At 32.6% G+C, this 27,865-nt stretch overlaps 2 protein-coding genes across 4 annotated transcripts; both read left to right on the top strand.

Annotated features, from left to right (window-relative positions):
* The first annotated feature begins 743 nt into the window (after positions 1 to 743).
* LOC125073506 (zinc finger protein ZFP2-like) lies at positions 744 to 14,420 on the top strand. 3 transcript variants are annotated; one of them, XM_047684367.1, is made up of 14 exons: positions 757 to 1,069; positions 1,243 to 1,374; positions 1,565 to 2,020; positions 5,549 to 5,671; positions 7,501 to 7,628; positions 8,824 to 8,898; positions 10,517 to 10,649; positions 11,131 to 11,252; positions 12,148 to 12,211; positions 12,303 to 12,325; positions 12,598 to 12,784; positions 13,245 to 13,355; positions 13,853 to 13,968; positions 14,387 to 14,420. In XM_047684367.1, exons 1-14 carry the CDS (start codon positions 962 to 964, stop codon positions 14,406 to 14,408), a joined length of 1,800 nt encoding a protein of 599 aa, XP_047540323.1. In that variant the 5' UTR covers positions 757 to 961; the 3' UTR covers positions 14,409 to 14,420. The 3 variants fall into 3 exon arrangements, 2 of the variants coding, with proteins under 2 accessions (XP_047540323.1, XP_047540322.1); XM_047684366.1 differs by having other exon boundaries at positions 11,128 to 11,252; XR_007120043.1 differs by lacking the exons at positions 13,853 to 13,968; positions 14,387 to 14,420 and having other exon boundaries at positions 744 to 1,069; positions 11,128 to 11,252; positions 12,602 to 12,784.
* Positions 14,421 to 15,617: 1,197 nt separating this feature from the next.
* Positions 15,618 to 26,056, top strand: LOC125073505 (zinc finger protein ZFP2-like). Its single transcript, XM_047684365.1, has 15 exons — positions 15,618 to 15,880; positions 16,435 to 16,566; positions 17,033 to 17,422; positions 18,253 to 18,375; positions 19,037 to 19,164; positions 19,463 to 19,537; positions 20,217 to 20,349; positions 20,805 to 20,926; positions 21,880 to 21,940; positions 22,232 to 22,254; positions 22,823 to 22,910; positions 23,505 to 23,627; positions 24,273 to 24,383; positions 25,092 to 25,207; positions 25,797 to 26,056. The coding sequence occupies exons 1-15, from the start codon at positions 15,773 to 15,775 to the stop codon at positions 25,999 to 26,001; spliced, it is 1,938 nt and encodes a 645-aa protein (XP_047540321.1). The 5' UTR covers positions 15,618 to 15,772; the 3' UTR covers positions 26,002 to 26,056.
* The last annotated feature ends 1,809 nt before the right edge of the window (positions 26,057 to 27,865 follow it).

Raw genomic sequence — 27,865 nt, 5'->3', positions numbered from 1 at the left:
CGATAAATTTCAATAATATGTCAATAAAACAATGGACTTTACAATTATATTATTACACAAGGTTTTATCATTTTTATCCAAGTATAGGTATTCGAAATTCGAAATGTATCTCTAGGTGAATAATTCTATAAAAGACTTAAATTGTAAATAGTGCCATAGAAAAAAAAATCCGCGTGGAAAGCTCATTTGGATTTCATCCTATATTTTGTGGAAACCAGAACGGGGTCCACCTAGTTTGGGATTGGACCGTCTGACGTCAAATGTTCTTCTATAATACCAAATTATGTTTATGCCATTTATACTTAATTGAATCTTTATTATAAACATTAACATTGCTTTTAGTAAAAGATTTAAATTACGCTACGTCTAGCGACATCTACCAAAGTTTAAGTAAGATTCTTTGTAAAGTTTAGAAACGTTTTCTTTCTTAGAAAATACAGTTATATTTATCTTATTATTTGGATTCATAATTAAATATCAACCTTTGTCAATATAATAAATATACATAACCTTGATTTAAAAAAAAACTGCTTAAAATGAAATGTTACGGTTTTTAATCTACAATTATCACAATTATGACAGTTGAACTGTTAGTGTTGCTTATTATTTTACGTCATCGATTGTCGATATGAAAATGCATCACAGAAGATCATAATATTTTAATTAACTTAAATTCGACTATCTAAAAATAAAAAATCTAATTCGTTTTTATGTTGTTATCAAAACTGGTATATATTAAACGATATACTTACGAAGTAAGTAAATAATCTTATTGGCTTGAGTCAGACGAAGTGAAATAAAAATTTTTTCATAGTGTCATCAAAGTATCGATAAACAAAGTATAACAATTCGTTCAACCCTTGAAACATGTTTCTATAGTAAAGTGTACGATTGTTTTGTGTAGAATAATTTTATATTATTATTTTTTTAACATATCTAGTGGAGTTTAATCATATGAAATATGTCAGATTTAAAAATATGCAGAATATGCTTACGTACGGATGCAAAAGTATATAAATATGATCAATTTAAACTTGGATCTTTTTATGAAGAATTTTTGACTTTAGATGTAAGTAAACAATTTTGAAAATTATGTTTTTATAGACAATTAAACAATTGTCCTAATGTGTATAACACAGGATTTTATTAAGAAGATTTGAAGTAGTTGTTTATGATTACAACCTTTTATGGTTAAGTAAAATAAAATACTAAAATAAAATAAAGTAAAAATATAATTTTTAGGCAAAGGAACAGGATATGTTGCCTAAATATTTCTGTTTTGAATGTGCAATATTGTTACATAAATTTCACAAATTCAAAGAGAAATGTTGCATTGGAAGGAAAATACTCGAAGAAATGTGTCACAAAGGCCAGGTAATTTTATTTTCTTTAAAATGTGAAAATGATTTGGATTCTAATTTTGAATTTTTCTCTCAATTCTTTAAAAATAATTAATAATTGTACTATTAACTGTTATTTTATTACATTATCAAATGCATAAACTCACATAACTAATAGGATATCTTATCTTAGTTATTCAGTAATATTTTATATCAAATTTTAGATCACCTATGATTTAGTCAACTCTGTAGATAGAACAAATCTTTACCTCTTACATAAATCTCCTTTAGAAAGAATCATATTAGCTTATAACAATGATGAGGCCTCTTCTATTGATGATAATGTGATAATTAAAGAAGAAGTCAGACAAGATAATAAACTAGCAAAGATAGAAGACATGCTTGATAACAGCACTGATGATACAACATTTGATGACAGAGACTCTGAAATTAATATAACAAATGTAAAAAAATCAATTCAAAAACAACAGCCAATCAATAAAAAGAAGCATAAGCTCCAAATTCAAAAGGATGTCAAATTTAAAAAAAGAATACAAACTAAAGAAAGACATTGCAAAAACAAAGAGGAAAGTAAAGTGAAAACAGGAATTAAAAGATTGATTTTAATGGATGGCAATAAATGGAAGAAGTACGATCTGTCTGAAGATGATGCTTTACAGGTATAATAAATTCAAACTAATTAATAACTTAGTCTCGGAATAACAAAACAAAGCATTGAATTTGTCACCATAAGGTAATTATAAATAATGGTATATTGTTTAAGCTGTCATAAGAACTTTGGAATTGGAATTAAAGTTGATATAAATAGTTAACTGGAATAGTGTAGTATCATAAATAAAATTAATCAAGAAATTCTAATAACACAATATAGTGATTTGTAAATCTAAGATTTGTTTGTTTTTACTCCTCTTGCCATTGAAATGCACTATACGAATTTATAATGAATAGGTCATTATGTAATAATGTACGATACATTACATAGTAAGCTATAAAGTTATGGCCTTTTATCTGTAGTTATTCTGTAACTAAGCCGCTAAACATCAAAGAAGACGGCAACATAGATTATTTTGTTACCCACCTATGTGGCATTCTCCCCACGCTAGCAACAGCCCCACTGCTAGGGCTGTTAAACTTATAAATAACTTCCTACTTTGTTGTCGAGATGTAGACATATTTTATACTATATTCAAACAATTCTATATATTCCAGAATTTTAAAGATGTTTTGTAGTTCCTAAATAGATTTAAGCTTATTTTTGTTTACTTTTTTTTTATAAATTTTATTTTTACTAAATTTTATCTCTTTCGTCTTTAGTAGTATGTTTTTAGTCAAATTAGTATGAATATTAAAAAAAATATATATATTGTTAAGTAATTAGTGTAGATATAAGTGACTTGGTGTAATTACTGTAATGCTTATATTCAAATAAAGATTATTACTATTATTATTATTAAATGTTATGGAAATGTCCTGGAATATGAAAGGGTGGCTCACGACTATGTTAGCTTGCACAAAATGATTTCAATTTGAAGCATTTTGAGTGTGTCATCCATAATGTTGTCTTAGATTTTCGCGATTATTACACATTGAAATAAAACTTGTTTTTAACGGATTTAATCGCGTATATTAATTTTTTTTTTTTTTTAACATCCCGACGTTTCGAGCACTTTGCAGTGTTCGTGGTCACGGGCAGACTAAGGTGACATTTGTCTGTTTGAATTAAAAAGAAATATTATTTACAACTACCGCCAACGATTTCTTAATTGGTATCTTGAGTAGCGTTCCGGTTGCACGCAGAAGGCACTAACTGTATCTTTAGGTCTTGCAGTCTCTTGGATTTGGGATTTTAAATTTTTAATAAGTGGATCCCAAGTGTTAGAAAGTCTCCAACCATCTTCTCTATTGAAGTTCGGATGTTTTTGAATTTCAATAGCCTCGCGTATCATTCTAGGAATGAATCTGTGTTCTCTAGCGAGGATCTGTGGTTTATCAAATCGAATAAAATGGTTAGGTTTATCCAGAGCATGTTCACAGACTGCAGACTTTGAAGAACGCCTATTTTTGACATCTCCTATATGTTCCTTGACCCTAGTACCGATACTTCTCTTTGTTTGGCCTATGTAAGATAAACCACACTCACATTCGAGTTTATATACTCCCGCAGTTTGTAAAGGGATATTACTCTTGATAGGTCTCAAGAACTGGCTCACTTTCTTATGAGGCTTGTAAATGGTTTTAATCGAAGCTCGCTTCAAGATATTGCCAATCCTGTCTGTAACTCCCTTCACATATGGTAGAAATGCAGGTTGTCGCTCAACTGTGGGTGGCTTGATACGGCTTCTGCGATGCTGGCGAGGCACGGGCAGCTTGTTCTGGTGGAGTGCAAGCTTGACCTGAAGTAGCTCGTCCTCTAGGTGTTCAGCATCGCAGAGATGGTGGGCTCTCTGAAACAAAGATTTGCCAACGGTAGCTAACTGACTAGGGTGGTGGTGCGAGTCACCATTGAGGTATTTATTAGTGTGTGTGAAACCCACACTAGAGCCAGTTCTTGAGACCTATCAAGAGTAATATCCCTTTACAAACTGCGGGAGTATATAAACTCGAATGTGAGTGTGGTTTATCTTACATAGGCCAAACAAAGAGAAGTATCGGTACTAGGGTCAAGGAACATATAGGAGATGTCAAAAATAGGCGTTCTTCAAAGTCTGCAGTCTGTGAACATGCTCTGGATAAACCTAACCATTTTATTCGATTTGATAAACCACAGATCCTCGCTAGAGAACACAGATTCATTCCTAGAATGATACGCGAGGCCATTGAAATTCAAAAACATCCGAACTTCAATAGAGAAGATGGTTGGAGACTTTCTAACACTTGGGATCCACTTATTAAAAATTTAAAATCCCAAATCCAAGAGACTGCAAGACCTAAAGATACAGTTAGTGCCTTCTGCGTGCAACCGGAACGCTACTCAAGATACCAATTAAGAAATCGTTGGCGGTAGTTGTAAATAATATTTCTTTTTAATTCAAACAGACAAATGTCACCTTAGTCTGCCCGTGACCACGAACACTGCAAAGTGCTCGAAACGTCGGGATGTTAAAAAAAAAAAAAAAATTAATATACGCGATTAAATCCGTTAAAAACTAGTTTTATTTCAATGTGTCATCCATGTTCGCAAGATAGGTGTTTTTATTGTGGCTTTTATTTGTTTCAAATGTGCGATGGAGACAGATCAGTATGGCCAAGGTTTCTCTTTGCAAGATCGTAAACTAATAACTACCTAACCTAATTTTTGACTTTGCAAAAATAATACAACCTTCCTGGGGCACAGTATTTGTTTCTATAATAAAATTCCACAGTTTTTAAATTCGCCTATTAAATAAATTAAAAGCTCACATCAAAATAATAGTGATGAACAAGGCACATTACTCAATACAAGATTATATTAAAGATAAAAAAGTGTGGACTTAGTATTTATTGATTTCTAGGAAGGGTATAAATAAATTTAATCATACTTTACCGACATACTCTGTAATTAAAATTATGGAAATGAGTATCTACTGAGTTTCTTGCTGGTTCTTCTCGGTTATTCCGAACTTGTGGTAGCTTTACATTAAATTCAACACTGTAACAATAAAATTCAAAAGTGCATTTAGGAGCCTACTTGAATAAAGAATTATTTGATGCTTTAAGTGATCCCAAATTTACTGAGCAAAATAATTACATATTGTTCTACAAAAGGCCGAGATGGCCCAGTGGTTAGAACGCGTGCATCTCAACCGATGATTTCGGGTTCAAACCCAGGCAGGCACCACTGAAATTTCATGTGCTTAATTTGTGTTTATAATTCATCTCGTGCTCGGCGGTGAAGGAAAACATCGTGAGGAAACCTGCATGTGTCTAATTTCAACGAAATTCTGCCACATGTGTATTCCGCCAACCCGCATTGGAGCAGCGTGGTGGAATATGCTCCAAACCTTCTCCTCAAAGGGAGAGGAGGCCTTTATCCCAGCAGTGGGACATTTACAGGCTGCTAATGCTAATAATGCTAATGCTACAAAAGGCACGTATAGTACTAATACTAAATATAAGAATTTGATTTTAAATTGACTTTACCTCGCTGTATGTCTGTAATTTGATTTATAATTGATTTCAATTATTATAAATGAATATTTATCTTTCAGGAGTTTCAAGCGAAAGCATTCGATGAAAAGTACACAAGCGCTGCTTACAAATGTACGGACTGTTTGAAGGGATTCTCTGAAGAGGACATGTTGAAGCGGCACATCAAAATTAGACATAGTGAGGTATCATTTTAGATAAAAAAGTATATAATATTGACTCACTAGTAGCCGAGATGGCCCAGTGGTTAGAACGCGTGCATCTTAACCGATGACTTCGGGTTCAAACCCAGGCAGGCACCACTGAACTTTCATGTGCTTAATTTGTGTTTATAATTCATCTCGTGCTCGGCGGTGAAGGAAAACATCGTGAGGATACCTGCATGTGTCTAATTTCAACGAAATTCTGCCACATGTGTATTCCGCCAACCCGCATTGGAGCAACGTGGTGGAGTATGCTCCAAACCTTCTCCTCAAAGGGAGAGGAGGCCTTTAGCCCAGCAGTGGGAAAATTTACAGTCTGCTAATGCTAATGCTAATGCTATTAGTACTAGTGGTTAGTTATAATAATAAGCCTTTGTACTTCCTTTGGGGTTCAAGCTTGTATTGTACCAAATTTCAAATTAAAATATACTTCATTCAAGTAGGCTTTTAAAAGCACTTTGGAATCGTCATTTAACAAACTATATCAAGTGAAGTTACCACCGTTTCAGAAAGTAGATTCTACTGAAAAGAACTGACAAGAAATTCAGTAGTTACTCTCTTCCAACAATTAAAAATACAGTCATGTTAGTTAAATACAATTATATATGTATGTAATATATCCTGCCTGAAAGTCAACAAGTATTAACTCCACGCTTTTTTATCGTCTGTATAATCTTGTATTGAATAATATGTCTTCTTTACCAATGTACTTATTACAAATGATTTGAATTTTTGAAACGGCAAAGTTAAAAACTGAAACAAACCCTGTAATATTCAGTTCAGGGTTTTGTCGAGAAAGCGTTACAGACAGAATTACTTTCGCATTTATAATGTTAGTAAAGAAATATTAATGATAGTTTTTAGTGTTCGTATTTTATATGTTTATGTATCGTTCATACGATAACTAGTAAACTTTGAGCAGTTGCTCTATATTTCTAACATCTTGCCATTAACGTAATGTAGATTAAGGCTTGAGAATGGCCGCACTTGGTCAGGACAACATCATCAATTTAAATGACCACACCCAATTTGTTATATGCTATTTACCATTTTTATTTGACTCGCTGCCTGCATTGCCTCGCTGCTCTGGTGGCTAGTTATAAAAGGCGTCAATCCTGAGGTCCCAAGTTCAAGTCAAGTTGTCGGACTCAGTAACAGTTACGAAGCCGTTGTTAGAGGAGTCTGGGTGTTGGATGTGTGTACACTGAGAGTGTACATCCCTCATCTCATTCCCTCACTCACTTAGTTCGGAAGGCATATGAAGTCTCAAATTTGGTGTCTACTCTCTCCGATCCTGTCAGGTTTCCTGTCCGTCCCATCGGATTAAAAGAGTGTACATGTGTTTGCGTAGACAATTCAGTACTACTATAAGTATTTATATATACTATAAGTGTTTTTTATTTTTATTTGATGGAGCTCGATATTTCGACATTATCTACGAATGTCTTGTTCACGAGACTGAAGTTTGCGGGTAGATGTTGACGGCATTAAAAGTGTCTATATCGGACTACCTCCTTTCTTGTACGTTTGCTGCGTAAACACTGGTCACTACTATCATTGTCACTTTCAACCCTACTATTTGTTTTTTGTGCACTCGACACTCGATCCCGTGATTTACAAACGAAACTCCAAATAAAAATCCAAATAAAATACAGGGTAAATATCCCGTTTTAAATACTTATAGTAATAAAAATAACCATATTCATTTAAAAATTCATTACTACATTATATCCTGCGTATTTAGCTGGTCAGGAACTATCCTAATCTGGCGCCATTTACATCATCTACATTTTTATTTATTTTTCTTGCAGTCAAAAGGAGCGATAGAATGCCAGTTCTGTCGCATGCGGTTTAAAAGGAAATGCAGATTACGTCAACACATAAGGGAACACTACACTAAGTTTAAATGTCTTCGATGTAACTTTATATGCGTTCTCGAGTAAGTATTATAACTTATTACAACTTAATACTTTGTTTAATTGTTTTTATTTGCGGGTCTTATAATATCGCCAATGTATGTAAGTAGTATATGTTACTGTAAAAGCTTGAACTACGGTAAATCTTAAGATTTTCCAATAAAACCTAAGATTTACCGACATGAGTTGGTAAATGTAAGTATTTATTATAAAGGGACGACTTTTTCGAACTTTTACCATCATTCACTTGGTAAATCTTAAGATTTACATGTTAGGTTAGGTTAGGTTGGAATGGTAAAAGTCCGAAAAAGTCGTCCCTTTATAATAAATACTTACATTTACCAACTCATGTCGGTAAATCTTAGGTTTTACTGGAAAATCTTAAGATTTACCTTAGTTCGAGCTTTCACAGTAACATATACACACTGCAGAATTACAGAAACAATGATGATAAGAATTTAATGTTAAAAGTTTTGTGGGAAGGGTACCAGCTCAGTATAGCTGAGACAAACACAGCACTGGACACAAATAAGATTTATAATAAATCGGTAGTAAAACCTTTTTGGTTGGTACCATCTACCATTCGAACACCAAACAGCAATACTTAATACTGCTATGTTTCGGTTTGAAGAGTGAGTGAGCACGTGACAGGCACAAGGGACCTTAGATTGTAGTTACTAAGGTTGATAACGCATCGGCTTTTTAAATGGTGGTTAATATTCCTTACAGTTAAAAAATCACACCATACAAGCGACCTCAAACAATGTTATCAAATTACTTCACCTCGTAAATACAGAGTCTTGTATGTGTTTGGTAGTAGGATCATTTATGAGTGGGTAGACCCAGACGATGCACAGAGAACTGAATAATTATCATTCTTCTTCTTTCTTGATCTTGTTCAGACTCTACTTTATACAAGTATGTAGTGTCTATGACTGCAGAGCCCCCCAATCTAATTAGAGGCAATAGATTTAGACATAGACAATTTTACAACTTTTTACTAATATTCAATATTCCTAAATTTACTACCTCCGTGGTCGAGTAGTGTGTACACCGATTTTCATGGGTGCGCTACTCTGAGGTCCCGGATTCGATGCCCGGCTGAGTATGTGATGTTGTCCAATATTTATTTATTATTATTATTAAAAAGCATGATGGCTACCACTATGTGAAGTTTCGGTTAATTTTTAACTTTTCTATTTACTTTGCTATTGCCAGGAGCACAGCTTTAAGTCACGAACAGTACCATAATGGCGTCACGAGAAAATGCAAGTACTGCGGCAAAGAGTTCAGGTAATAATATTAATAATATGTGGTTATTAATTAACTTTATAAAACAAGATTTTAAAGAATATCTCAGAATCGAATCAATTCAAAATGTACTTTATTCAAGTAGGCTTAATTTTACGGCGTTATATTAAACGTAAAGGTACCACGGGTTCGGGATGTACATTCCTAAACGAACCGGCAAGAAATTCAGTAATCAATCTGTTCCGACATTGGTATTACAAAGTTTAGTCAATCAAATACAATTAAATTTTTATAATACTATCTGAACCTGAGGCTTTACCCTCGCGCAAAATCTATAAAGCTTGGCCTATAGCACACAAAAATACCCACTCAAGGGGTGAATTGAAAACAGTAGCTTATGTCCTTCGTAGGACTCAAACTATTTCCATAGCAAATATCATCTAAATCAGTTCAGCAGTTTAAGAGTGAAGAGGTAACAGACAGAGTTACTTTCGCATATCAATATTTGTCCTCTCTGTATAATCCTCTCTATATAATCATGTGAGAGAAATATAACTCAATTTAACAATAATATTGACTGTACGGAACTTTCATCATTATTCTATTTAAACGCCCCCCCCCCCCCCCCCAAACATTAATTCCCGTAATATGAGTTCTTTTATACCGGATTATATAAAACGTAACTAGGTAGGAATTCCATCATATCGAGATTATCATTGTTATACGTCACCATCAGTATTAAAGTAAAAGATTTAGACATATGTCACGATAGTCGACCTCAATTCGAGCGAAAAATAAAGTATTTCATTTGTGCTCACTTCTAATCATATGGTTTATCTTATTGGTTTTATTAATTATTATTTATTATATAATAGTTTTGGAGGGTTTTGGTTTGATTTTACAAAAAATTGACAAAAATTATTGATGCATTTACCCACTGCAAAAAACTAAAGTGGAAGTGGGCTGGTCACATTGCACGTCAGGAAAAAGAAAGGTGGACCAGAAAAATCACTGCATGGGCTGGCCCTCCTGGAAAAAGGAAAAGAGGTCGCCCCCTTGAAAGATGGGAAGACGAACTTTTAAAATTCTTAAACAAAGACTGGATGGGAATAGCTCAAGACAGAAAAAAATGGAGTGAGATGGAGGAGGCCTATACTCGTCGAGAGGTCCTTAGTTAAAATTAGATTTATAAAAAAAAAAAACTCTTATTACTATTATTGTACTAAGGAATAAATGAGCCTTAAATAAATAAATAAAAAATATAATAGTTTAAAAAATCTATTATATTTCTTATTTTTAATTATTATTCTTATGTTTAATTTATATTTTCAATAATTACACTGTGTAATATGATAATGCACGGTGAGACTACCTGTAAGTAGTAGAACTTTTGCCTTGATAATTTTGAAATGTAATTTTTTATTTTTTTTATTTTGGATGTGATATTGTATTTACTCTTGGTTGTCCTAATGAAAATAAAATACCTTATTTATTTATATTTTTTTTTAAAAGTTAAATATCTGTGGATTTTTATTCACTTTAATTACAGACAATGCATAAAAGTTTTTTGGATCTTTGAAACTATTTTATTTCGTCGTATAATATCTATTGCTATAAGCTGTCTTATTCCACTACAACAAGACGAGTATTTTATTTCCAGATATTCCTCAACGTACTACACACATTTGCGTACACACAGAAGCCAGTATGTGTGTACATTGTGCGGATCATCGTTTGTGAGCGAGGCTGGCTTGCATCAACACAAACGTGTTAAGCACTGCACTAATGATATCGTGAGTATTTATACTACGACACACACACACATACATATGCTATATTTACACAAAACATGATTCCACCAACACATACGTATTTGAATTGTAGAAACAAGAGAACAATTTCCAAAGACAACAGAACAAGAAAATAGTTTCCATATCCGCAAAGTTAATTATTTCTTGGACAAGGTATTATTTTTTTTGTTATACTGGTTTACTGTCCCTTCCAACTAATCACAGCAATACTAAGTATGGCTGTTTGGCGGTAATATATCTGATGAGTGGGTGGTACCCCCCCCCAGACGGGCATGCACAAAGCCCTACCACCAAGTAAAGTGTTCGCATCTATAATAAAAATCCTCAAATCCTCTAACTTTGCTAATTATAAATTGAACATGTTAAGTAAACTTTGATATTAATAAACGATTTTAGTCTCACTTTAATATTGAATGATATGGTACGTTATGTGTTTGGAATAAAGTTCAAATTCCTTCAGCAGACGAATCAAGAAGACGACGAAGAAGTGAACAAGTATTGCTCGCGTTGCAACATCCACTTCGAGACTAGCAAGGCGTATGAGGAACACCTATACCACTCGACGATGCACGCTGAAATCGAGGAGTGAGCTATTTACAAAGTCTTTGGGTTTAAAGCTTGAATATGCGTAATGTTAATTGGAACACTATTTTTTTGGAAGTACTTTTACAGGTACTGTAAGCCGCGTAAAAGTACTGGCAGAAATTGTTACGTAAATAAAAAGCATTAAGACTTTAAATTAAATTAAATTAAGGGAGGGCTGGGCAAAATACATGATTTGCTTTAATTAAAATACAAATGACAAAATACGTAATAAGAAAATGTGAATGAGTTATGTTTTTCATATGCATTCACAATGCTATGCTTAGTATTTGAAAATTCGACACCATTTCATATATACACGAGCAGGATCTGCGACCGACGGGATGCATGTGAAGGGGTGTCGAATTTTTTCTAATACTTTTGGGAATTTTCAAGACCAATGTTCCCTTTTATAAAAACTAGATTTTTAAATGTATTGTCCGACAAACATCCTCTTGCTGTGCAGTATTGCCAACTCTAATAGCTGCATTACCGTCACACGATCGCTAAATGAAGATTAAATGTATTTAAATATTTAAATGTATTTTGAAGCCTCAAGTATTTGAAATACAAATTACATTACTGCCCAACTCTGCGTACAGGCGACCTTTGCTTCTCTTTCTCATTCTCTATGTCTCTTTCTAATGTATACGGCTTTATATAATATTATTTCAACTTTTTTTTTTTGTTATTGTCTTAATTCAGACAGGATTTTTAATAACAATTTTGTCCTTGTCATTTAATTATTTAGTCAGACGGAGAAAAATTGAAAAATATGTTATTTTGTATATGTATATATGTACCGTGATTAATATTACAAACAGACACTCCAATTTTATTATATGTATAGATAAACTTGGCCAATTTATATATGTATTACATGTATATAATCTTTCAGAAACGATACAGATAATGATATTGCAAAACCGTTGAAAGTATTCGAGAAGACCGCCCCAGAAAAGGTAACGAAGGCTATGAATGTTTATTTTTATAATTATATTCATATATGTTCCATTTATAACCGTTACATAAATACTTTTTTAATTTTTTCAGATAACAAGTTTGTTCAAAAAACGGTGAGTAATTATTTAGTTTAATGTATATAAAAATTATTTTGGGATAGCGTGGTTGTTTAAGAGTCTAATCTTCTCCTCAAACAGAAAGGACGTTCGCCCAGCAGTGGGATAGATGGATGGATGGCCCAGTTTTTAGAACGCGTGCATCTTAACCGATGATTGCGTGTTTTCATGTGCTTAATTTATTTCTATAATTCATTCTCCTTAAAACAAACGCCTTCCACCAGCAGTGTTATTACGGGCCGTTTCTTTACATTTAATATTCTTTCCAGAAAGATCGATGATGTTTCGTTCAAATCAGGGAAGCGATGCAAGAAGCCAACGACTTGTCACCAGTGTGGGAAACATTTCAATAGCCAATCCGCATGTATGAAGCACCATTTGGAGGAGCATCCGGGGACCTCCTTCTGCCCTCCCAACCAGAGGCATATATGTGAAATATGTGGTGCGTCGCTTGCTGTGAGTACATATTTACACAACACATTTGTAAAAGTTCAAAATGACTTCTAAGTTCTAATTCTTGTTTCAATTACATTACTAATTTTTTTGTCACAATTTGTTAATTGAATACCACTTCTGATATTATCAGGTATCAAAATTGAATTGTATACGTCACAGATGTACATAAGTACACACTTGTTTGTATTTAAAAGTCATAAAATTGTCTATATATTTAAGCAAAAAATGTATCTCAAGCAACGGAAGCAAATGTATGTGGAATAAAATTATAAAAAACAGCTAAACTTATTTGACAGGATAAAAAAATACTGCTATCTCTTTCTAGTGCTACTTAAAAGGCTGAAAATCCTAATAAATGTTCAAGACCTGTCAAATACGTCATGCTTAGAAATTATGAATCATGGACACACATGTGTCGCTTTTTAGTTTAGATTTTTAGTGTTAAGGTGTTTTTATTCAGCCCGGCAGTGTTGCCGTCCACAAGAACATGCACACCCGCGAGAAGATATTCGCCTGCGAGACTTGCGGACGACAGTTCTACGAGAGTGTCGGTCTGAAACGACATATGTTGGTATGTTTGGAATTATTATATGACTTACTTGACCAGATATTGATTGTATAATTATATGATTGGTACTGTTATACTCAAAAATATTTTTATCAATCTGTTAGGGTGATATTTTATTTTTATTTATTATATCTATATTTTTATATTTACAAAAACATACATAAAAGAATATGTTTATATATATTTATTGTATGTTCAGATGTTAGACAGTTATATACAGATGGATTTACAAAATTATTATGCTATTATTTCGAAATGGTTCCGTTTAAATTTTGTAAAGATCTAATATTGAGTTCAGAGACAGACAACGGATTTCTTCAATAATTGCCAGCAAAACGCGATTACTGCTATGTTTTTAATGTCGGTTTCGTCTTTGTAAAATAAGTTAATATGATTTTTTATAGATATTTGCTTTCGACATGTATTATGTTGTATGGCATATGCAAAAATCTTGCTTAAATGTTAAATAAACCTTCTACATCATCGTCGTTATATTTCAGACTCATACAGGAGAAAAGCCGTTTGCTTGCACCTCTTGTGACAAACGTTTTACACAAAGCGCGAGTCTGAAGCTGCATTACAGGACATTTCATCTGAAACAGCCTTATCCCAAAAGGTATATAAAAAGTTCATACTTAAGCAAATAATCATGGCAAGAAATCATTAAATTAAATTTATAATATTAGGACCTGTTGTAGATTGTTTATTAATTATCTATATTTTTTATTAAATCAATTCAATACATGTATTTTTCAAATTTCATAATATGTTTTAATAATACCTGAGAAATAACTATAATTTTAATTATTTATACTTACTCTCTTTAAATATTTATATATTAACGCTTTGAAATCGGTAATAATATAATAAGTCTGATTCATGTCTAGATTAAATATTTTCCTCTATTTTTACCATTTAAAGTCATTTATAATAAACACCACATATATAAATGCTATTTAAAATGAAATGTATTTAAAAAAAAAAAAAATTTTTTATTATTAATTTTAATTCATTTGTACAAAATATTTTTTCAGAAATAGAAGAAAAAAGGAGTAATCTATACATCCTTAAAAAGGCTGAACGAAGAAATCGGCTGAATGACTCAATGGACACTGTGTCAAACAGAAGAAATGTAGTTTTTTTTAACGAATTTGCAATATTTTATGAAAGAAGTAGAATTATTTGTTATATATACTAGAAAATAATAGATCTAGGAATAATATCTCAGAAATAATAAAGATCTGTTGTTCTTAAGTTTGTATTATTTAATAAAAAAATATATACAACTTAACTTAACGTTTTTTTTTTTAATTACATTATTTGTGCAAATTACATGATTTCGTTAGAAAGGTTTGTGCATAATTTAGGAACCTATGTATAAAAACAACTATACTTATTACTGCATATAAACTATAATAATTATAATCTCGAAACTCAGATGTTATTTCCCTTGTGCCTATAGTTGTACTTGTCATTCGCCCTTAACCCCGGATCATAACAATACTGAGTATTGCTGGTACAATATGTGATGAGAGGATGCTACCTACCTAGACGGGCTTGATAAGCCCTACAACCGACTGAATATGATTTGTTCATGTTATAGTTTTGTTTCATTTAAGTTATCGGTTTTAAAAGCAAACCAAGTATTTTAATAGCAGTGAAATGTGTTAAACCACGTTTTCAACGTGGCTATAACCTTCATTAAAATCACTGCAAAGATGCCAATCGCACAAACATTGTTATTTTACTTAGTCATTTATTTATGTAAATGTGTAATAATAATTTTCTTACAAAATCTAAACTGATATGGAATTATAATATATTTAACAAGTTTATAATAAACTACTTACTTATATTTTTACACTAAATAAATTTGCAAACCACAATATCTTTTTGCATTTTCTTCCGATTGAGATTGAACCCTGATTTTGTTCTATTTATTTTATGTATTATACACCTAATCATACTTGGGAACCCAAAAAAAATTAGACAAAAATACTATATGAAAAAAATATTTTAGTATGATATTTATTCTTTTAAGATTTTTCTTTACAAAACAGAATTTAATAGCTATAAATATATGCCTATTAAATTTCATATTTTATGATAAATATTATGTTTCGCATAAATGTTATTAGAACTCTAAATTCTAAGGGCTTTGGGTGAGATTAAGAAGTAAATTTACATGATCTACACGCAGCATAAATAGAAAAACCAACAGGCAACACACGTCTCACTCAGACACTCTGTCTATAGTGTTTTCTCTGATCAATCAATGTCATAATTTGTTGTTTTTAAATAAAAACATTGGATTTTACGGCTTTTATTTAAATAAAAAATACATTTTCTGTAATTTGTTTGCATTATGTAAAACTTAAGGGTACCTTAAATTTTGTGTATCATATTCATGGGTTTCAATAATGGCAGAATTAAAAATATGCAGAATATGTCTTCGAACCGAATCAAAGGTTTATAATTATGATCAGCATCAGTTAAAATCATATTACGAAGAAGTTTTAGCCTTAAAAGTAAGTATTATTTTATAATTTTCATTCAATAAATAGTCATTTACCATTACGTTAGTTCGGCGAACTATTTGTTTATTGTAATATTATCAAAGATTATATGGTCTAAGATCATTTATAAAAGTGTTAATAAAACCTACATTTAAGGTTCTTAGTAACTAAATAATTTGTTTCAACTACATAACTAAACAATTTTATTCATAACAACAAAAACACATACTTAGGTGAACAATACGTATCATCTGAGAATACGAAAAGTAATGACATAAAAATATTAAACAATACTGAACTTTTTATTACGATGCTGCCTGGAAATAAAATAAACAGACACATTTAATTACTAAACTCAAAATAATAGGTAGATACTCCTAAAGCATTGACAACAAGTCTGTTGACGGAAACATCAATTTATATAGTAGTATAATAAAATAAATCATTCATTATCTTTACAACAATTGAGAGGATAACATACATGACTCATAATTAAATACATAATAAAATAAACATAGTATATTTTATAAATATTCAGTTAATCTTATACAATGAATACTTTACAGGTGAACGAATCAGACAACCTACCCCATTATTTTTGTTTCGAATGTGCAATGCAGTTGCACAAGTTTCACAAGTTCAAAGAAAAGAGTTATTGCGGGCAAAAAATACTTAAAGACATGTTGAGGAAAGGCCCGGTAAGTCTTTAAAATAGTAAGACAGTAAATAGATAGACATGAAAGCAATTTGATATCATGTGCAGAATAAACGGGTTTTAATGTTTTTGGGGCGGGGATAAAATGCTGTTGATTTTCTATGAGGTTCTAGGAAGCTATTAAATAATTTTACCATGTTAAATTTATTTACTGTATTGGTCTGACTCAAAGTATTAGTACAAATCTTGAGCCTACAAATCTAGATCTTTAGGTCTATCTAGTCCTTCAAAATATTTAGCCTAGATTACATAGACATAGACGTATTTGATAGTTACATTGACTCTCAATAAGTAAATTGCATTAACATACTCTATAATTTAAAAAAAAATTCTTGCTCTGATCAAATCTTCCTCTTGATAAATATATTATTATTCTTATTGTATGTATGAAATAACTAAAAAGAAATTGTAATGCTAGTAGCATTGAATCAATGAATTTAAATTTTCAGATTACATATGAATCAGTATATAAAATAAATAGATCTGCTCATAATCTAGAATCACCTTTAGGAAGAGTAACATTCACGTCTAATATATTTAAACAATTAAATATTGAACACGACGAAGCCATTAAAGACGAAATCAAATATGAACAAAGAGTAGAAAGCGTGCAATTAGATACCGTCGATGATTCATTTAACACCGAAGATATTCACGACAATGATCATGTTGATGCAAAGATAGAAACTAGTCCATACATAGATAATATAGATAAAGATGACGTTACTGATTGGAAGCATAAAGATGGGTTTAAAACAAAGGATAAATTCAAAAGGATTAATTTAATGGATGGTAATAATTGGAAAAAGATTGATTTGACAGAAGAACAGGCTGTGCAGGTATTGTATTATCGACTGCTAACTAGATATATCCAGATATAACTGGATATGTGATCAGATATATTTTGGCAAAGATTCAAATGTAACTGGATGTAACTGGATATAAGCGGATTAGTTTATATTTACAAAAAAAATGCCGTTTTTTTACTTTCTTTTTATTTACATATTATGCTTATAATATTTTTTGCTGGCAATGTTAGGTGTACCGGCAAATTTGCCATCTGATGTGGTCACTAGACATTGGCTGTATTTGAAATATTAATCTCTCGTAACTGAGATGTTATGTCCCTTGTGCCTATAGTTACATATTTACTTAAAAATTTTACTGACCGAAATCAAAATCACTAACTTTTGATAATTAAGTGTTAGTTAGTGTATCTAAAAATCGTTAGATAAAATAGAAACCACACGTAAAATCGTAAATATATAACCTTTTAGTTGTAGTTAAGACAATAAAGTTAGTATCGTTCCTTAATTTAAAAAGATGTTTTTTAATTTGACCACTTAAAACTGAACCATTATTTAAGTGATATCTTATTTGAGGGTAAACCGCTTCGTTACGTAACGCGTTACGACGCCTGTCTATCTTTCTTCCCTTTCTCTTACACATACGGCAACGCTTGGCAGGCTTCTCCTCTCTCACTCCCACAGCACTAGTCGTATTTCGGACTGTTTAAGTTATCACTTCTGTCGTTCGTCCCGAGACGAATACGTATTTTTTTAACAAAAAAAAATAATGTTTATTATTTTTCAAATTTCGAACTTGTCGAAGTTTTAATAAAAGTGCGATGTGACCTCGTTAAAGTTTTGTTACGTGTAATCGGTTTCAGGAACACAGATCGAGAGCTGATGATGAGAAATATAAAGCAGCTGCATACAAATGTACCGATTGCTTCAAAGGTTTCTCTAAAGAGGAGATGCTGAAGAGACACAATAAGTTGAGACATAAGGAGGTATATCTTGATGTTCTTACATGTGTTATGATTTTAATATAATTTGTACCCTACCTGTTATATATACCTGTGATATTTTTTAAAGCTACCCTCTACAGATAACTTTTATTCATTTTTTTATTTATTATTCAAAGACACACAAACATAATACAATCAGAACATACATTAAAACTACGGACTTGAACAATTTTGAGCTGGATTACATTCCTTAGCCTGTACACGGCTTGCTCGTAACAATTATATTAATACAGTCTGGTGCTCTTTTATATAATAATAAAATAATAATAAATTACAGTTAAAATATAAATTTAAATAAATTGAAATTATGTAATATACCAATTATGTACATTATATATTTTATCACATAATAATATTAGTATATATAAGCACCCCTTGTCTCCCTTAGCTTTACTCATAGAAAGTCATAGAAATATTAGCCGTGCGCCCGATGGAACTATCATATCAAACTACATAATTTAATAAATGATAGCTAGACCAACGTTGCAACGTCTCTGTTGGTCTAGCCTCCCCTCCATTGTGGCCCCAAGGCCTCCAGACCTTTAAACCCGACTCTGAGAGATGTCTTTATTTCCCAGTGTCGACACAAGATGACCTATTTTCATGTGCGCTTTTAACCTATATATAAATGGAACCGTTTCAGTCGATCGGTTCGTTCGAGTGTCGGTTCTGTCGCATGCGTTTCAAGTGGAAGTGTGATCTGCGCAAACACATGCGAGCGCACTACACCAAGTACCTGTGTCTGCGCTGCCATCTCGTGTGTCCGGTGGAGTAAGTATATCATAGACAATGCTTTACAACTGGCAAAGGTATTGCATTATACAGCCTCTTCAACGTCGTGACCTAATCGATTTAACTAACAACGTATTAAATGTTTTGAGAATATTTTAACAAAAGTAAACGTTGTCGAAGAATAATAAAAAATATTATATTATAATAAGTAAATATATATTAATTTACTTTTCAAAAGTACTTGAATAATTAATGTTTATATTATTTTTATATGAATAAATGTTACAATATCTGTCTCTATGAAATTGTAATAAAATTGGATTTTCAATGTTTTAAGGAACACGGCGATCCTCCACGAACAGTACCACAGCGGTGTCATAAGAAAATGTTCGTACTGCAATGAAGAATTTAGGTAAGGTTATATATTTATTTATGGTATGAGTTTACCTGATGGTAAGTCATTGGTGGTCAAATCTGCCTTTTGATATTTTGTACTTTTAGTAAATAAATATTGTTTAGCTTAACAATATTGGTATAGATAATGATATATTTATGGGAAACTAGTCACTGTCTGAGTGTAAGGGTGAGGGGGTGTGGGGGGTGTGGTAGGTGTGGTAGGACACTTTGACCCTTTCTGTAAACTTGACAACGTGTATGCACAATTTTATGATAATTGTTTGAGTAGTTAAGTTGTAAAATTCCTTACTTATGCTAAGATCATAACTGTACCGCCCCATGGCAGTAGTTTTTACAGAATATCGAGCCTTCCTCGATACTCGAAGCGCACAATAAGCTGTGTTTCGAGTATTTTACTTGGTGGCAGGGCTTTATGCAAGCCCCTGGGGTAGGTACCACCCACTCATCAGATATTCTACCGCCAAACAACAGAACTCAGTATTGTTGTGTTCCGGTTTGAAGGGCGAGTGAGCCAGTGTACCTACAGGCACAAGGGACATAACATCTTAGTTCCCAAAGTTGGTGGTGCACTGGCGATGTAAGGCATGGTAGATATTTCTCACGCGACATTGTCTATGACCAGTAGTGACACTCCTCCCGATAACATAACAACAAGACTCGTATCCGGGCGGCAGGCACTCGTCGACGTACTACACGCACCTGCGCACGCACCGCAGCGCGTACGTGTGCGCGCTGTGCGGGTCGTCGTTCGTGAGCGAGGCCGGCCTGCACCAGCACAAGCGCATCAAGCACTGCACGCGCGACATTGTGAGCCAATCGACTCTTTCTGTCGCTGATACTATCGACCTTCCGAAATAAAAATATATCACATTTTTTACAATATATCTGCTAAGTCATTTAGGGGTGGAGTTGGTGCTCATTGATTTACATACAAGATTAATTTATAGAGTTCAAATTAAATTACTGACTGTCGTCAACTTAGATTCTTATCGGTTCTTCTCCTTATAATGAATTTATTAAAATATTTATACATTTGATATTTTCATTAAAGTGCTATTGTTAATATACTTTATTGTACACCACAGATATAAAATACAGAAATCTTAGGACTAAACACAAAAAAAAAAATTTGATGTGTTGTACAACGGGCGGACTTATATTATTATTAGCTAAGTAGCCATCTCTTCCAGACAATTCAAATACTTATTTAAAGCTTAATAAGGTATATTTTACATTTGATATCGATGTTAAAATTATTTCAGGAAAGTCCAGACGACGATGAAGATGTGAACACGTTCTGTTCCCGCTGCGACATCCGCTTCGAGACGAGGAAGGCGTACGAAGAACATCTCTTCCATTCAGCGATGCATGCTGAAGTTGTCGTGTGAGTTAAGTTAAGACAGACACGGACACGTTTAAACACGTTCACATCAACATAAATATACTCTATTCCAACCATAACAGGAAAAAAGCCAAATAAATAACATTTGACAGCAACTTGACGCGATAGCTTGAGAAAATGGCGTTTTGAACGTCGACGAAACTGCTATCGGAATTTTGGAAGTAGAATTAAAGTGGAAATAAGTAGTTGAGTGCAATAGTGTTGTGTTATAAATAAAGATATATTAATTATAAACTATTAGCAGTGCGCAATATAACTGAGTTATTAGTGAATCGCATTAAATACGTAAATGTAAGGTTTGTTTATCTTTTTTCCTACTTCCATTGGAATAGGATAGAGACACGTTTAAATACGCACACATTAAGAATAGAAAATCAAAATGTTCTTTATTCAAGTTCATAAAAGTTTGAATCGCCATGTTACAGTATTGAATTAAATATAAAACACCGGTTCCGAAAGTAGATTCTACCTAGAAGAACCGACAAGAAACTCACTAGTTACTTTTCAACCATTTTAATACAGAGTATATCAAATAAAAACAATTATATTTTTATATAACCTGCCTATAAATAAATAAAGACAAAGTTTACGCTAAGTTCAAATAAAGTTAGAATCAAAAACGCATAGCTATACTAATACTATATAGAGGTTAAATTTGTCTGTTTGTATGTATGAGGTAAGCTCCGGAACTAATGATCCAATCCTGAAAAAAACACAGATAACATTTTATTTATTAATAAATTATTTCTCTAGTTGAACGATATAGGTACTATCAAGGATGCTCTTATTATTGGTTTAACGCACATGAAACTGTTGGGCTAAGCTTGGCATCAGTTCTGAATTACACGATTTAATAATTTTGTAACACTTTTAAAGTATTATTTATGTTATATAGAAATTAAATAAATAAATTCAATAAAACATCTTGATTACAGTGAAGGTCTGCAGATTGAACATCAACCCAGAAAGATATTGGGGAAGAAAATGCAAGATAAGGTAACGATAGCAGAAACATTACATTTCGTACGAATCGTTTAAGTACTAATACTTTAGTATTGTTGTGTGCAAGTTTGAAGGATGAGTGAACCAGTGTAAATTTTGGTGGCATATTCGTAATGTAAGGAATTGTTGATATTTCTAAAAGCATGGCCCATTTCTACGTTCAACTACGCCCATAAGAAGTTGCCACTTCAAATAATCAGAAAATGTTCTGTTTCGCCGTGTAAGCGTGTTATCTTGTATGTAATTGTTTTATTATTAGTGAAATTAATTTTTTTTTTCTTTCAGATTACAAGTTTATTAAAATCTAGGTGAGTTTCTAGTTGATTATTTAATGTTGCTTTAACTTTGTTGAATGATTAACTCTTAGATTACTTATACATTTAGATAGAGTGTCGCAATACAAAGGAACTGAAACAAACGAGCCGAGTTTATTATCTTGGTGTGCGTGGCATCTAGCGTTACACTTTCCAAACGTCATACTACTTTACTAGTGTGCGTGCACTTAGTGACCAACCGTTGGTCAGTATCTTTTCCGACGTGTTCTCAGCTTTGACAGTCTATCTAGATATTTATTTATTTATGAAACAAACAATTATAATTACACTTAATAGTAAAAAAACAAATATAAGAAATACATAAATCAATCAAGTTTCCACTTAAAATTAATACAAACAAATGACAACTTACATTAAAAATAAAAACAAAAAGAGAAAGTATAAAAAGCCAGTAAAACAGTTATAGTTTAGTAATAAGACGTAAACTAAATTTAAATTCACTAATTTTCGAGTTAAATATATCTAATTCTTTACAATGTATGTTATAATTTTTACATAAATAAACAAAGGATTAACTTTTGTCCTATAACTTGTCTTCCAGAAAGTTCGAAAAAGTTCCAATTAAGCCCGAGATAAGAAGAAACAAGAAGATGAGAAGAAAAAAGACGAAACCAACCACGTGTCACCAGGTGAGTTATTATTTAATAATAAGAATTAACCTTTTTTTTTCGTTCAACCCATCTGGATACCAGCCATTCATCAAATATTCTACCACCAAACAACAATTTTGTTGTGTTCTTTAATTGATTTTCTTGCCGGTTATTCTCGGTAGAATCTGTATTCCGAACGTTTCTAAACTTCAACGTTTAAAAACTTCTTGACAAATCAAAATATAATTTATTCAAGTAGCCTTCTACAAATACTATTGTATCGTAATTTTGCAAACTATATTAAGTTAACCTATCACTGGTTCGGAGTGTAGATTCTATCGAGAAGAACCCGCAAGAAACTACTGTACCATTTTCCAACATTTAAACAAAGTTACGTTAGTTACTTACATTTATATATGTATGTATAATATATTCTGGTTGGAAATCAACAAGTATATATCTATATACATAAAATTGTAGTGTATGTTTGTATGTTGAAGTCATAAGGAGTAAATTAGGCAACAACAATAACTTTTTTGTTAAATTCAAACGCACACGAAGTCGCGGGTACAGCTAGTATACAATAGATCTGTAATCACAATAGTCCTAATAAAAAAACTGATTAAATTCCAGTGCGGCAAGCACTTCGATACTCAAGCGGCGTGTTTGAAGCATCACCTTGCTGAACATCCCGGAACGTCTTTCTGCCCCCCCAACGAGAGACACATCTGTGAGATTTGCGGGGCCTCCTTAGCGGTATGAATATACATTTATGTTACAAATACTAATATATTAGTATACAAATGAATATAAATTACTTACATATTTTTTTTAACTATAAAAGATAAAATTGAAAATACCGTTAGATTATAAACTATCTCGCGAGATTGTGTGAACCGTAACATACTGCTTACAATTTAACGCATTACTTTTCAGTAGATTATAATCTATTGAAGTGAGTAATTTCAGTTAAATTATAAACTCTAAACTAACTTAACCTAAATATAACAAAGTATCGAAATTTTTGACGTTTTATTTTGAGTTAAATCACCGTTCACCGAGATAGATAACGATCTAACGGTATTTACAATTCTGCGGTGATATATATATATTAAAAATTACTGATAGTGGTATCAATGGTGTTATGATACCATTTAATGCCTCATGTTATACTAAAAATATTCTCTTAGTTAATTGTGTAAAAGATTGAAATATTGTAGTTTTAAATTAAAAAAATAAACCGGATAAGATCGTAACATTCATTATCCTGAAATATATAAATGCATGTGATTATTTGTGTGCTACGATCTCACGTTGATGATCACACCTGAGCCGATTGCCACCCCCCCTCCCCACTCCCACTCAAGCTAAAAGTAATTAATAATATTTAATAATATCTAGCCTGGTAGCGTCGCAGTCCATCAGAATCTCCACACGAGGGAAAAGGTTCACTCGTGCGAGACTTGCGGGCGACAGTTTCTCTCGAACATCGGATTGAAGCGTCACATGTTGGTATGTGTCGTATTGTACAAAACAGCATTGTCCGTTTGTGTGTTACCATTAATCGTTTAAACGAATATTATTAGATCGAAGTTCTTTTACGGCTTACAGTAAGGTGAACTGGTAGTAATCTTTCTGTAAGAAAAAAGCCGCCCAGGTGACTTTCTATTGTAAACGATTTTAAAAAGATATTATTTAAACTTTATTTTTTGTTTTAATTCGAATGGAATTTTTAATAATTATTTTGTCATTTCATTATTCTTAAATGTTGTTATAACTTCGTTTCAACTGGGCTCCAAGACACTTCTTGTGTCTTTTTTATATTTATTATTTGTAATATTCCTTGCACTGCTTAGATTTATAGAAATAAAGATACATAAAAACCTTTGACCTTGGTCGTGGTATATTTAATCTATGTCTCATAATGGATCCTTGAAAAGATGCCATTTTAATGTCTGCAAAGTCACTATCGAAACTTCGGAAGTAAGATTGAAGTAAGAGATTTTTGTATTATAAATAATGAAGATATATTAATCAAGAACTGTCTATTTCCTATATTTGAAATATTTGATTAAATATAATGGGTATGTCTGTTTGTACGTTATCGTTTACCTTACAAACTAATGTTTATTCTAAGATCCGATTTCGATTAGAGGCATAATGACATTAACCTCTTTAGTTATGTTGTAGTCGGTTGAAATGTCTTTCCTGTATACGCAGACGCACACGGGAGAGAAGCCGTTCGCGTGTACGTTATGCGACAAAAGATTCACACAGAGCAACAGTATGAAGCTGCACTACAGGACTTTCCATCTGAAAGAACCTTATCCTAAAAGGTATTATGATACTATTTTAGAATTTATGTGATATATATACACCTTACTATATAGTACGCCCATATTATAGTGGCCCATATTATAGTGTACGCCCATAGTGGCGTATGGATGCATGTAGAGGTGATCTCGTGACGCCCCCCAATAGAGACGGGTATTTTAGTCAGGTGATAACCACGTGGAAATCTCCCTCAAGTTGGGAAAGTGTGTATGTGTTTTTCCATCGAGATAACAAAAAATGCCACTGTAAGGTGGATGCAAGGCGGTTCACTCACCTGCAATGCGTCGTGTATTCAATGTACTCCTCTCTAATCTATCCGGTTTCTGTGAACGCTGCACAAGCACAGACTGCCTCGCGACTCACCGGTGGCCGACGTCACGTGTTCGCACGTTGTACCGCACGAAATGCATTATCGTGCGTACGTTCTGTATATATCAACATCCTATAGTATAATGTGAAGGATGCATCTGCTTTAAAATAATCCTGCCGGTGCCCATGTGTGCGTCATTAGAAATAGCACACTCACACGAAGATATTTGTATTAATTTTACGTTTATTATACACAGTAATTACTTTTTATGTTTTTCTTAGAAATCGGAGAAAAAAAATTGAAGATAAGAAGAACATATCGGACGAGGGCAGCGATGAAGGCAACATTTCACCAAAGAAGGTGTCAGATAGCAAGACCGAACCGGAGCCGGTCGATCCGGTCGCCCCGGTGAACGCTGTGTCTGAATCGATTGTGATCGAACACAATGAAATTGACTATCTAACGCTCGGTTACCAAAAGTATTAATAAAATTAAATTGTAATATTGTAAATTATTTAATTTTAATATTTTAATAAAAGTTCAAACTGAAAATCATTGTAAAATTTCTTACCCTGGATTCAAACCTGGATTAAGTCCATGGCTCGGTGAAGTCCAACTCTCTGTCTGTGTCTTGGACTAAGAGGTAGGTTTTTATCTGGCTTAGTATAGAGCGAGATGACCCAGTAGTTCATCTTAATCGATGATTACGGCTTCAAACCCAGGCAAGCACTATTTAACGGCCCGACCTAGAGTTTAAGCCCGTCCCGTGTGGCCATCAGGATTAGTAAACAAGTGATCTGTGCCCATCAGGAGTAGTAAAGCCAATTAAACAACTCGAGGAGCAGCCAGGAAACAAACACAAAATAATAACAATAATAAAACAACTTTATAAAGTTATATTCACAACATTATATTCTTGTAAGATTTAAATAAATCACATTCTCTAGTACAAAGACATTTAAGACATCTCACTTCTGTATAGACAAGAGTATCGATCAAAATTTTATATATACCGAATTGTATATCTTTTACAAACAATATATATTTAACAATATTGTTATAGGATGTTCATGAAATTACATTAAAAACCATTTAGGCTGTGTATAAACATTAAGGAGTGTATACACAAGAAAGCAGCACTAAATTGTTATGTTTCTGATTTGTTTATAATTCATGAAATATACATGTATATTCACCAAGCCTGCATAGCAAGTTTTACACACTGCGAGCATTAGAGCAGGATACCTGGGGCCTCGACTTTAATCCCATCCCGTATTAAGTCACAATAATAAAATTTAAATGAACGAAATGTTTTTCATGATTTTTAATTAAAACCCGAAACGCAGGACATATTTTAATGCACAAGTGTGCGTTTATTATCTTACTCTTATAATCCGACGGGATTGAAGAGTTCGGACGCAGGATCAACTGATTTACGTACACTTATAACATCCAGAGTCCGAATTTAGAGAATTTCTTGACCGCAGATCTTGCAATTATCTGTTTTGACGTATGTCAACGCGCTGCGAACGTCGTTACGATCGAGGGACACCCGGTGCGACAAAGATGGCGATAGTCGCGCATGCGTATCACACATATCACTCGCAACTACTCATTTTAAATGTTGGTTATGTTAATGCACCCCACGATCTTTTAATCTTATTATTCATTAAGAGTACTTTTAAAAAAAAAGGCTGGAATTAGGCTCGGCTTCCATCACAGGACACTAATTATTGTAAAAAAAACAGCATTGTGAATCTGTTTATTTGAAAAGAGCAACTATGCGAGTTTCTTGTCGTTTCTTCTCGCTGGAGGCTGCTCTCCGAAACGGTGTTAGTATTTTAATATCGACAATTCAAAAACGCTTCACTGTGAAGTTTACTTGAATAAAATTGATTTGATTTGATCGAAACGTTATCGGTATTTTCCTTAAACAGCGGTTCGACTCTTTACTTACGAATTCCTCTGCTGCAAGGCCTTTATATAGGACCGTGATCGCGACAAAAATCCAATATTTTACTGTCTCGAGTTTTGAAACCAGGGCCTCGGGTTCTGCAGAACAACATTAATAGTAGCCTTCACCGTATATCAAGTCTAAAATATAGTTTCCTTTTACATTACAAATATTAAAATGACGAATGTATGAAAATATGTGATCAGTATCAGTATGAGTTAATAATTATATTTAATTAAAATTTATATTTGAATATACGCTAATTCAAATTTAAAGATAAACTTAATATTTTTGTAATTCAAGTTAAAACATCGAAAACGCTAAAATTCATAAAACACTAGTTTGTGTTTCACGCTTAATATAACTGGTTTTTCAATATGGTGCTTCATTTTGCCA

Source organism: Vanessa atalanta, chromosome 24, assembly GCF_905147765.1.
Source record: "Vanessa atalanta chromosome 24, ilVanAtal1.2, whole genome shotgun sequence".
In the NCBI taxonomy this organism is placed as follows: domain Eukaryota; kingdom Metazoa; phylum Arthropoda; class Insecta; order Lepidoptera; family Nymphalidae; genus Vanessa; species Vanessa atalanta.
Note: the sequence above shows the minus strand (reverse complement) of the source record. Positions and strands in the feature narration are given on the sequence as shown.